Raw genomic sequence first — 13,244 nt, 5'->3', positions numbered from 1 at the left:
TGGAATGGCTGTTGAGCGTGTCTCCAGTTTCAAGTTCCTGGGGATCCACATCTCGGCGGACATGACCTGGACAACCAACACCTCCAGCCTGGTCAAGAAGGCTCACCAGCGCCTTTTCTTCCTGAGGACACTGAGGAAGAATCAGCTTTCCTCCACTATCCTGGTGAACTTCTATCGCTGTGCAATAGAAAGCATCCTGACCAACTGTGCTACAGTGTGGTATGGGAGCTGTTCTGTTGCAGAGCGCAAGGCACTGCAGCGGGTGGTGAAAACCGCCCAGCGCATCACTGGGACTCCACTACCTGCCATCGAGCACATCCAGAGGAAACGCTGTCTGCATCGAGCTCGCAGCATCCTTAAGGACTCCTCTCACCCAGCCCACAGACTGTTTTCTCTCCTGCCCTCCGGCAGGCGTTTCAGGTGCCTCCGGACCAGGACCAGCAGACTAAAGAACAGTTTTTTCCCCAGAGCTGTCTCTTTATTAAACTCTAACCCTCATTGATCCCACTCCCCTCATATACTGATTGACTCTCCTCTCCCTCCTCACACCTGCCTCCATTTTGTTATTTGCAATACTATAATGTTCATTTGCACTGCTGATTGTTATTACAGTAACAACTGTTTACATATGCATCTTGCACTACTACCTTGACTGGAATATGCTCAATTTGCACTGCCGACTGTTTATTTACAGTACCGACTGTTTATATATACATTGCAATATCGTACCTTAACTGTAATATGCAATTACTTTCCACTGCACTTTCACTCGGATAGCTTCTGTCCAAACTTTATTTGCACTACTTTAAATCCATTGTTATACTGCTCATTAGCCTAACTTATACATATATCTATTTGTTAAATTCTGTTTATAGTATTAGCCATCTGTATATTATGCTCACATTCTGTTTATAGTAACAGCCATCTGTATATTATATTCAGTACATATCTATCTGTAAACATTCTGTTTATAGTAACAGCCATCTGTATATTATATTCAGTACATATCTATCTGTAAACATTCTGTTTATAGTAATAGCCATCTGTATATTATTATATTCAGTACATATCTAGCTGTAAACTCTGTTCACAGTAATAGTTATCTGTATATTATATTCATAGGACAATCTATCTGTAAATTTTTGTTTATAATAGTATTCAACTCTATATTTATTCAGTACATATCCATGTTCTGCACTTATGAACCACTGTATATCCTGCACTTGCTGCTATTGCACTTCTGGTTAGACCTAAACTGCATTTCGTTGCCTTGTACCTGTACTTGTGTAATGACAATAAAGTTGAATCTAATCTAATCTAATTTCATAGAGCTAATTTGCTACACCACCACAAAATCAATTATTTTGATCGCAAAAATCACACAAAAAATCGTGAAATCCTGGAGGGACTGAATTAGTTCATGCGTTCATGACCTCAAGGCTAGATTATTGTAATGCTCTACTGGGTGGTTGCCCTGCACACTTAATAAACAAACTACAGCTGGTCCAAAACGCAGCAGCTTGAGTTCTTACCAGAACCAGGAAGTATGACCATATTAGCCCAGTTCTGTCAACACTGCACTGGCTGCCTATTAAACATCATTTTAAAATATTGCTGATTACTTACAAAGCGCTAAATGGTTTAGCTCCGCAGTGCTTGAGCAAGCTCTTAACGCATTATAGTCCTTCACGTCTATTGAAATCTTTAAACTTCCGGCCAGTTAATAATACCTAGAATATCAAAATCGACTGCTGGCAGTAGATCCTTTTCCTACTGTCTTCCTACCATTGTCCGGGAAGCAGACGCGCACTGTCAGTTCAAAGCTAGATTAAAGACATCTCTTCGGACTAGAGTACACATAATACATTATATACTTCTATAATTCAATGTTAGGCTGGATAGATTAGGTCAGCTGGAACCGGGAACACTTACCATAAATCCTGATGTCATTATTACTAACCCTAAAAGTATTCAGAGAGCGAACTTGTGTTTTTTTTTTTGCATTGATCTGAACTGACAAAATAGACATTACTATTGGTTGAACACAAGTTAGTAGATATCAATCAACAACCGGCACACCACACACCGGCTAAAGGTGGAAAGGAGAGATTAAGCTATAGGGTGATGTGTGGCTAACTTACACAGAAGAGACTTTGTTGCTCAGCACATGAAAATAAACTACTTACCGTGATCTCAGACTGCGTTTAAGTGGTTTCTACACTGCATGGATCTTCATGTGTAGCTTCAGGCGACTTTTAATAGAGAAACTCAACCCGCACTGATCACACATGTGCGGCTTCTCTCCAGTGTGGATCCTCTCATGTGTTTTCAGATTTGATGACAGACTGAATCTCTTGTCACAGTGTGAACACTTGTAAGGTTTTTCTCCAGTGTGGATCCTCTCATGTGTTTTCAGATATGCTGACTCACTGAATCTCTTGTCACAGTGTGAACACTTGTAAGGTTTTTCTCCAGTGTGGATCATCTCATGTCTTTTCAGATGTCCTGAGAGACTGAATCTCTTGTCACAGTGTGAACACTTGTAAGGTTGTTCTCCAGTGTGGATCCTCTCATGTCCTTTCAGATTTGATGGCTGACGGAATCTCTTGTCACAGTGTGAACACTTGTAAGGTTTTTCTCCAGTGTGGATCCTCTCATGCGTTTTCAGATCTGATGACTGACTGAATCTCTTGTCACAGTGTGAACACTTGTAAGGTTGTTCTCCAGTGTGGATCATCTCATGTGTTTTCAGCTTTGATGGCTGACTGAATCTCTTGTCACAGTGTGAACACTTGTAAGGTTGTTCTCCAGTGTGGATCATCTCATGTGTTTTCAGAGATGATGACAGACTGAATCTCTTGTCACAGTGTGAACACGTGTAAGGTTGTTCTCCAGTGTGGATCATCTCATGTGTTTTCAGAGTTGATGACTGACTGAATCTCTTGTCACAGTGTGAACACTTGTAAGGTTTCTCTCCAGTGTGGATCATCTTATGTGTTTTCAGAGTTGATGACTGACTGAATCTCTTGTCACAGTTTGAACACTTGTAAGGTTTTTCTCCAGTATGGATCCTCTCATGTGTTTTCAGATTTGCAGACAGACTGAATCTCTTGTCACAGTGTGAACACTTGTAAGGTTGTTCTCCAGTGTGGATCCTCTCGTGTGTTTTCAGAGTTGATGGCTGACTGAATCTCTTGTCACAGTGTGAACACTTGTAAGGTTGTTCTCCAGTGTGGATTCTCTCATGCGTTTTCAGATCTGTTGACTGACTGAATCTCTTGTCGCAGTGTGAACACTTGTAAGGTTGTTCACCAGTGTGGATCCTCTCATGTGTTTTCAGATTTGCAGACAGACTGAATCTCTTGTCACAGTGTGAACACTTGTAAGGTTGTTCTCCAGTGTGGATCATCTCATGTGTTTTCAGAGATGATGACTGACTGAATCTCTTGTCACAGTGTGAACACTTGTAAGGTTGTTCTCCAGTGTGGATCCTCTCATGTGTTTTCAGATGTCCTGATCGACTGACTCTCTTGTCACAGTGTGAACACTTGTAAGGTTTTTCTCCAGTGTGAATTCTCTGGTGCAGTTTTAAACTGCCTGCTGTAGTAAAAGTCTTCTCACACTCAAAGCACATGTACTCTCTTACACCAGTGTGAATTTTCTGATGTGCGTGTAAATACAGCAGAAGTGAAAAACTCTTTCCACACACAGAACATAAATGTGGCTTCTCCTTTGTATGAACTCTCAGGTGTGTCTTCAGGACTGATGCACTAGGAAATGTTTTGCTGCAGTGATCACATGAGAACGGCTTCACTCCGGTGTGGATGCTCATGTGACGCTTAAGATTTTGTTTGCTTTTGAAACTCTTCCCACACTGATCACATGAGAACGGCTTCTCTCCGGTGTGGATCCTCATGTGAATCTCAAGATTTTGTTTGGTTGTGAAACTCTTTCCACACTGAGTGCAGGTGAAAGATTTCTTGGCTCTTCTTTCCTTTAAAAATGTCAGTTCTTCACTCTCCTCCTTCACTTCACTCAGTTCTTCACTCTCCACCTTCACTTCAATCAGTTCTTCACTCTCCTCCTCCATTTCACTCAGTTCTTCACTCTCCACCTTCACTTCAATCAGTTCTTCACTCTCCTCCTTCACTTCAATCAGTTCTTCACTCTCCTCCTTCACTTCACTCAGTTCTTCACTCTCCTCCTTCACTTCACTCAGTTCTTCACTCTCCTCCTTCACTTCACTCAGTTCTTCACTCTCCTGCTTCACTTCACTCAGTTCTTCACTCTCCTCCTCCATTTCACTCAGTTCTTCACTCTCCTCCTCCACTTCATTCAGTTCTTCACTCTCCTCCTCCACTTCATTCAGTTCTTGACTCTCCTCCTTCACTTCCATCAGGTCTGACATGAAAGAAAAAAAATATTAAATTTAATTTTCAGTACATCAAAATAATTAACCGAGAGAAATATAAAGTGAAAGGACATGAAAGTGAGCCCTGATGTAATGGTAGAAAGTAGACAACTGTTATAAAATATTATGATAATTTGATGCCTTTTTATAAATTGATTATATGTCCTTGAAACTTTCCATGATTGTGAAGAGGTGAAAAAGGTGCCGTCAAAAGGCAAGTGAATGGTGACGAATTGATAATTTGCATCTGCCTATTATTATCTGGAGATATACAGTCCCCTCCAAAAGTATTGGAACAGTGGCAATTCCTTTCATTTTTCTGTAGACTGAAAATATTTGGGTTTGACATCAAAATATGAATATGAGGGAAGAGATCACCATTTCAGCTTTTATTTTCAGGTATTTACATCTGGATCTGATACACAACTTAGAAGATATAACCTTTGGTTTGAATCCACCCATTGCTCATTGACCAAAAGTATTGGAACATGTGACTGGCAGGTGTGTTTTGTTGCCCTGGCGTGTCCTATTACATTGATTATTCAAACAATAAATAGCACTGAACGTCTGCGCTCAGTTTTAGATTTTGGCTTTGCCTGTGCAGACTGCATTTATAGTTAGACGTGTAACCAACATGAAAACAAAAGAGCTGTCCATGGGTGAAAAACAAACAATTGTGAAGCTGAGAGAAAATGGAAAATCAATCAGAGCCATTGCACAAACATTTGCCATATCCAGTACAACCATTTGGAATGTCCTGAGGAAGAAAGAAACCTCTGGTATAACTAAGTAAAAGACCTCGAAAAGGTAGACCAAGGAAAACATCAGCAGTTGACAACAGAAACATTGTGAGAGCTGTAAAGAAAGACCCTAAAACAACTGTTAGTGACATTGTTTTGACCTCTCTAAAGTAAATTAAGAGTTTGGTTTTTCATCATAGGACAGTATAGACATCAGCAACAACCTCCAGAGGGCAGGAGTGAAGGTATCACAATCTACTGCTCGCAGAAGACTTAATGAACAAAAGTACAGAGGCTAGACCAGAAGATGCAAACTTCTCATTAGCAAGACGAATATGAAGGCCAGGCTGGAATTTGCAAAAAAGAACAGAGACAAGTCAAGTCAAGTCAAGTCAAGTTTATATATATAGCTTTTCACAACACAGATTGTATCAAAGCAGCTTCACAGTATTAAATTAAAACAATACATCAATGTTTGTTTCTAGTGAAAAACGTCCACGTTTGGTAATGCTGATCAATAGTATTTTTGATTGATTAATTAAATTAAATATCCCAAATATCCCCAACTGAGCAAGCCAAAGGCAACAGTAGCAAGGAACCGAAAAACTCCATCAGGTGACCTAATGGAGAAAAAAAAAACCTTGGGAGAACCCAGGCTCAGTCCGGGGCCAGTTCTTCTCTGGCATTTATGAACTAGAGGTCGGATTTAACTGTAAGATTAAAAGTATTATATGAATGCCTGGCTGAAGAGATGCGACTTTAATCTAGTTTTAAACTGGAAGAGCGAGTCTGAGCAACGAACAGTATCAGGAAGACTATTCCAGAGTTTTGGAGCTAAATGTGAAAATGCTCTCCCTCCTTTGGTGGACCTGGATATCCTAGGTATGACCAAAACCCTCGAATTTAGTGATCTTAAAGAACGCAATGGATTATAGGGCGATAGAAGATCGATTAAATAGACTGGAGCTAAGCCATTTAGGGCTTTATAAGTCAGTAGCAATACCTTGTAATTAATACGGAACTTTATAGGTAACCAATGTAGTGATGATAAAATTGGTGTTATATGATCATATTTTCTTGATCTAGTAAGAACTCTAGCGGCGGCATTTTGGACTAACTGTAGCTTGTTTATTGAGGATGCAGGACAACAGGCTAATAAAGCATTACAGTAATCTAGTCTCGAGGTCATGAATGCATGAACTAACTTTTCTGCGTCAGAAACTGATAGCATGTTACGTAGCTTAGCAATGTTTCTAAGTTGGAAAAAGGCTGTTCTTGTAACATATGAAATATGATTTTCAAAAGACAGGTTGCAGTCTAATATAACACCCAGGTCTTTTACTGTAGAGGATAAAATAACAGGACATCCTACTATGTTAAAGTTGTATTGTGAGAGGTTTTGTGGGTGGTTTTTTGAACCGATGATTAGTACCTCTGTCTTGTCTGGATTTAATCAAAGAAAATTGCACGTTATCCAATCTTTTATATCTTTAACACACTCTGTCAATTTGGATAATTTAGCACTTTCATCTGGCCGTGTTGAAATATAGATTTGAGTGTCATCAGCATAACAGTGGAAACTCATTCCATGTTTCCTTAAAATATTTCCAAGTGGCATCATATATATTGAGAATAACAGAGGGCCTAACACAGATCCCTGCGGCACGCCATAGTTTACTGAAGTTATGATCGATCTTTCTCCATTTAAATAGACAAAATGGTAGCGGTCAGATAAATATGATCTGAACCAGCTTAATGCTTGTTCTTGAACACCAGTATAATTTTGTAGTCGATCTAAGAGTATTGTGTGATCTATAGTATCGAACGCAGCACTAAGATCAGACTGAAACTTTTCATAGATGTATTTTCTTGCAAGAAAGAGCCCAGTTGGGCGGACACAACTTTTTCTAGTATTTTAGACATAAAAGGTAGATTTAAGCTATAATTTGCTAGATTATGTGGGTCTAATTGTGGTTTCTTAATGAGAGGTTTTATAACTGCCAGTTTAACCCTCTGGGGACCAAGCTGTTTTGGGGGTCCTTGAGATGTTCTGACATGCCTTGACATTTGTGCTTTTTTCAGTTATTTATAAACATGTTAATGGCAAAGATGTAAATTTACTCTATAAAGCACAAACAGGGCTACCATAATATGCGAGCAACGTGTATGTAGATGTTTGTATTTTTAAGAGAATAATGTTTGTGCGTGGTTATTGGAAAAAATTAAAATGAAAGTTGCTCAATTAAGACCACAAAACACATTAAATATGTGTCCACAAGACTTTTGACTAATGGTTGTTGTCCCTTTGAGTTCTAGCTTCAAAATGATGTGAAAATAGTCTTGCTTTATCGTTCACAAAAAAAAATACATTGATTTAAATGGTGTAAAACAGGTTTTGCTTGGAAAGCCAATATGCGAGGGGGAGGAGTAGTTTACACCTTAGATTACAATGTCCCACCCACTCTGCATAATGACTCTGCATAATTAGCCATTCATTCAGGTGTGACACTGACTGAGCCACAATGCAAGGACAAAAGATATATTTAGAAGAAGACTTATATTGACCATTTAAGATTTCGCTTACATCTCTCTTGTAAATATGTTTTGTTATTTTATTAAAAATGTTACAATTACAACAATAATTACAATTTCAACAATATTTCAAGTGTACTCTTTCTTTGTAAAAAAGAAAAAGAAAAAAGATTATAGGCCTACATTTTATCATATGTATTCATTAGTTTGAATATAGCCAACATTGGAACATCTAACATCTTAGTCTATGAACGTTATATATATATAATGTTAGATATGAGCAGAAATTGCTAAACAAAAGCTTATTTGATGTGGCAGTATATTCTACAGTAGCCTAAAAACTGTACCCAAATCTAGTCAACAAGTGACTGACTGTAACGTTGTTTTTATGAAATATTAGGGCATATAAATGCTAATTTGCAGTTTAATACGTTGCTTATACAAATACATTTTATTTCAACATATTCCAGTCGATTTTTACTCATCTCAGTAGGCTATAGCAAAGCAGTTTATTCTTTCACACACAGACGCGCGATTCATATTTAGGCTAAACAGTCTTTACAAATATGTACCCTTCATTCATCTCACAGAAAGGCGAGTCATATTATAGAAATGCGATTCATCTTTTTTTGGTTTGCATAGGCCTACACTAACGTTATTCCATAAAGTTATTCCACATCAACACTTGAGAAAAGAAAACAGCCTACCTCACTCCTCAGCGGGATCTGCTCCTCATATCAGGAGATATTGCTCCTCATATCAGCACTGTTCTGAGAAATCTTTTCTCCATAAGGTTGGCTATATTATGCCTCACTCGATCGCGACGCGCTTTGTTTACAGCTGATGTGGGCGTTCTCAGATCTGAAATAGTTCTCAGAATTTGCATTTGAATAGCACGCGCTCCCCGGGGAGTGGTCGAATTAGCTCGTAATGAGCTCGACTGGAGTCGCTCTCTTTTTATACAAATTACAGAAGCTGAGAATATTTGTTTTTTATATAAATTACTTCATTTAAAAGATGCGATCTCAAGCTTTATGCCCGTGGGTCTGTTTGCCTGTTTTACTGAATTTTCGCGGAGTTATAGATCATTTTCGAACGCGTTTCAAATGGGAGTTTACTGACAGAGAGAAGGCAGAAATCGCATCGTGTTAATTTTTCTTTATTTGTCAAAAAGCAAAACACTTTATTTTTATTGTGAGTATACAGAAAAAAAAATAGAAACTGAACAGGATCGATTGATGTATTACACGAAAATGAAAGATCAAAATTAACAGAGCATTTAGTGTTTATTTTCATTGCTAAAAAAAAAAAAAAACTAGCAAAACGCTGTTGTACCATGGTGCTTTACTTTTCTCTCTGACCTTTTTTTACGGTGGCCGAGAGAGCTCAACGCGCTGCAAATGAATAAAACACATGCAAACAGAAAAAAACGCATGCAAACAGAAAAAAACACATGCAAATAGAAAAAAAACACCAGCGAATAAGAAAACATCTTCATCAGTTTTACAACTCACGTGCGTCCCAATACTCACAACACAACGCGCTGCAATTACAGAAACGCGCTGCAAAAGTTCACAACAAAACCAAATATAGAAACGCGCTGCAAATAGAACAGAACACAACGGAAATGTTTCCGGGGAACCCAATAAGTGACGGACGGACGGCTCGCAAGCTTTACCAGAGAGACGCGGGCTCTGGCTTTACCTATGCCCTAACGTTACTCTCTTAAAAGGGCAGAGCCCTTGAATTGGGCACTTTGGAGTGAGCGGGGCACTTGTGTGCCATTATGTTGATGAAGGGAGCAACGAAAGACAACGTAATTTCCTCATTATTTTCACTTGGGATGTTCCCATGACAACGCAGCGCGTATCCATCAGCTGAGCTGTTCTTACCAGAAATATAGTATTAATGCTGTTAACATAACTGTTGCAAATAAATATACATTTTATACAACAAAGTTTTTAAAATATGTGTTATATCTTTGTGTGAGTGTCTCAACTTTAAAACTTGCCGTCTCATATTTGGACCTATAGCTACATTCTAACATTTCTCATGAAACTTATGAAAAATTTCAAAATGTGTTCAATGTTACTGATGTATAGATTAATGTCTTTTCCTCGTTCTTTTTCTCTATCTTTTTTATTTATTTATTTATTTTAGTCTTCAGCTCATTGTTCTTTTTAGTATTCTTATGACATTGAACATATCGCAAATACATTTTGTATATTGTATAACGTTACAAAGTTGTATGTCATAAACGTGTCATCTTTGTATGTTTTGCAAAAAAATAATAAAAATAAATAAATAAAAGTAGACAGCTGTAAGCATGTCCTAGCCGTCCGTCCGTCACTTATTGGGTTCCCCGGAAACATTTCCGTTGTGTTCTGTTCTATTTGCAGCGCGTTTCTGTATTTGGTTTTGTTGTGAACTTTTGCAGCGCGTTTCTGTAATTGCAGCGCGTTGTGTTGTGAGTATTGGGACGCACGTGAGTTGTAAAACTGATGAAGATGTTTTCTTATTCGCTGGTGTTTTTTTTTCTATTTGCATGTGTTTTTTTCTGTTTGCATGCGTTTTTTTCTGTTTGCATGCGTTTTTTTCTGTTTGCATGTGTTTTATTCATTTGCAGCGCGTTGAGCTCTCTCGGCCACCGTATTTTTTATTCTAATGGGTGCAACAATATCCAGTGTTCCAGAAAGAATGGTGCTCATAGTGCTAGTTAATTCCTCTAGTTCATCTGTTTGTTTGGGTTCACTGAGCAGCTGAGACAGATCAGATAAGCAATTTGAAAAATGATCTATGGTGGATGGAAGGATTGTTCTGCCTGATCGATAACATGGTGCAGCATGATATATATAACAGGAGTACGTAATATGCAAGTTACCATGTAATGGTCAGTGACATCGTCACTTTGTGGAAAGATATCTATATCGGTTGGATCGGTTCCATGTGATATAATTAAATCGAGCGTATGATTAAAACGATGAGTTGGTCCGGTAATGTTTTGCTTGACCCCAAAGGAGTTGAATAAATCTGTAAACGCAGCCCCTAACGCATCATTTGGATTATCTACGTGTATGTTAAAATCTCCAACAATAAATACTTTATCGACATTGACTAATAGGTCTGAGAGAAAATCTAAAAACTCTTTTAGGAAATCAGCGTAAGGCCCAGGCGGTCTATATACGGTAGCCAAGGCTAGAGATAATAGGGATGTTTTTCCAACATCTAAGAGCGTAATATTTAGTACAAGTACTTCAAACGAAATAAACTTATAACCCGTTTTCTGAGTAACATTGAGAATATCTCTATAGATTGTTGCAACACCGCCGCCACGACCAATCAGACGGGGCTCATGCTTATAGGAGTATCCTGCTGGGGCAGACTCATTTAGACCGAAATAATCATTTGGTTTAAGCCAGGTTTCAGTAAGGCAAAGTACATCGAAGCTATTATCTGTTACTATTTCATTTACAACTAGAAAAAAAAGTTTGTTGAGACAAACTTTAAGTTGGCTTGAGAAAGCCGGACCAGAGAGTTTGAAGAAGTTAAAAGTAGTTAGAAGTTTAAAGTAGTTAGAAGTAGTTTGAAGTTTGAAGTTTGAAGTAGTTTGAAGTTTGAAGTAGTTTGAAGTTTAAAGTAGTTTAAATTTTGATTGATAAATTAGTTAGAAAGAAAGAATAGTTAGAAAGAAAGAAAAGTTAGAAAGAAAGAAAGAAAGAAAGAAAGAAAGAAAGAAAGAAAGAAAGAAAGAGAAAGAAAAAAGAAAGATTAGTTAGAAAGAAAGAAAAAAGAAAGAAAGATTAGTTAGAAAAGAAAGAAAGAAAGATTAGGTATAAAGAAAGAAAGAACGAAAGAAAGATTAGGTAGAAAGAAAGAAAAAAGAAAAAATTAGTTAGAAAGAAAGAAAGAAAGTAAGATTAGGTATAAAGAAAGAAAGAACGAAAGAAAGATTAGGTAGAAAGAAAGAAAGAAAGAAAGAAAGAAAGAAAGAAAGAAAGAAAGAAAGAAAGAAGAAAGATTAGTTAGAAAGAAAGAAAGATTAGGTATAAAGAAAGAAAGAAAGAAAGAAAGAAAGAAAGAAAGAAAGAAAGAAAGATTAGTTAGAAAGAAAGAAAAAAGAAAGAAAGATTAGTTAGAAAGAAAGAAAGAAAGAAAGATTAGGTATAAAGAAAGAAAGAACGAAAGAAAGATTAGGTAGAAAGAAAGAAAAAAAAAAGATTAGTTAGAAAGAAAGAAAGATTAGGTATAAAGAAAGAAAGAACGAAAGAAAGATTAGGTAGAAAGAAAGAAAAGTTAGAAAGAAAGAAAGAAAGAAAGAAAGAAAGAAAGAAAGAAAAAAAGAAAGAAAGAAAGAAAGAAAGAAAGAAAGAAAGAAAGAAAGAAAGAAGAAAGATTAGTTAGGAAGAAAGAAAGAAAGAAAGAAAGATTAGGTATAAAGAAAGAAAGAAAGAAAGAAAGAAAGAAAGAAAGAAAGAAAGAAAGAAAGAAAGATTAGGTATAAAGAAAGAAAGAAAGAAAGAAAGAAAGAAAGAAAGAAAGAAAGATTAGGTAGAAAGAAAGAATGAAAGATTAGCTAGAAAGAAAGAATGAAAGAAAAAAGAAAAAAAGATTAGCTAGAAAGAAAAAAAGAAAGAAAGAAAGATTGTAAGAAAGAAAGAAAGATTAGGTAGAAAGAAAGAATGAAAGAAAAAAGAAAGAAAGATTAGCTAGAAAGAAAGAAAGAAAGATTAGGTATAAAGAAAGAAAGAACGAAAGAAAGATTAGGTAGAAAGAAAGAAAGAAAGAAAGAAAGAAAGAAAGAAAGAAAGAAAGAAAGAAAGAAAGAGAAAGAAAGAAAGAAAGAAAGAAAGAAAGATTAGGTATAAAGAAAGAAAGAACGAAAGAAAGATTAGGTAGAAAGAAAGAAAAGTTAGATAAGTCAGATAGATAGATAGATAGATAGATAGATAGATAAGTTCAAAAGATAGATAGATAGATAGATAGATAGAGATAGATAGATAGATAGATAGATAGATAGATAGATAGATAAGTTCAAAAGATAGATAGATAGATAGATAGATAGATAGATAGATAGATAGATAGATAGATAGATAGATAGATAGATAGAAAAGGTTTAAAGAGATAGAAAGAAAGAAAGAAAATGTTGAAAGAAAGAAAGAAAGAAAGAAAAAAAGAAAGAAAGAAAGAAAGAAAGAAAGATTAATTAGTAAGAAAGAAGGAGAAAGAAAGAGAGAAAGAAAGAAAGAGAGAAAGAAAGAAAAAGAAAGATTGATTAGTTGAAAGAAAGAAAGAAAGAAAGAAAGAAAGAAAGATAGATGATTTACTGATTCAAGCATGATTTACCATAGTTTACCATGATTTACCATAGTTTACCATGATTTACCATGATTTACCATAGTTTACCATAATTTACTATAGTATACCATGATTTACCATGTTCAAGTATGATTTACTGATTCTAGCATGATTTGTCATAGATTACCATCATTTTCCATAGTTTACCATGATTTACTATAGTATACCACGATTTACCATGTTCAAGTATAATTTACTGATTCTAG

At 36.5% G+C, this 13,244-nt stretch overlaps 2 protein-coding genes across 2 annotated transcripts in view; one reads left to right on the top strand and one right to left on the bottom strand.

Annotated features, from left to right (window-relative positions):
- LOC311301520 (uncharacterized protein) overlaps positions 1 to 13,244 on the top strand; it is a 402,121-nt gene that overhangs the window by 161,280 nt on the left and 227,597 nt on the right. The gene's annotated exons all lie outside the window — the stretch shown is intronic.
- LOC311301462 (uncharacterized protein) overlaps positions 1 to 13,244 on the bottom strand; it is a 64,937-nt gene that overhangs the window by 13,156 nt on the left and 38,537 nt on the right. The window contains exon 2 of the mRNA XM_084426596.1: positions 2,187 to 4,401. Within this exon, the coding sequence (XP_084282722.1) occupies positions 2,216 to 4,401 (2,186 nt within the window). The 3' untranslated portion in view covers positions 2,187 to 2,215. The remainder of the gene's footprint in view (positions 1 to 2,186; positions 4,402 to 13,244) is intronic.

Source organism: Rutilus rutilus (assembly GCF_951802725.1).
Source record: "Rutilus rutilus genome assembly, chromosome: 1".
Classification (NCBI taxonomy): domain Eukaryota; kingdom Metazoa; phylum Chordata; class Actinopteri; order Cypriniformes; family Leuciscidae; genus Rutilus; species Rutilus rutilus.
Note: the sequence above shows the minus strand (reverse complement) of the source record. Positions and strands in the feature narration are given on the sequence as shown.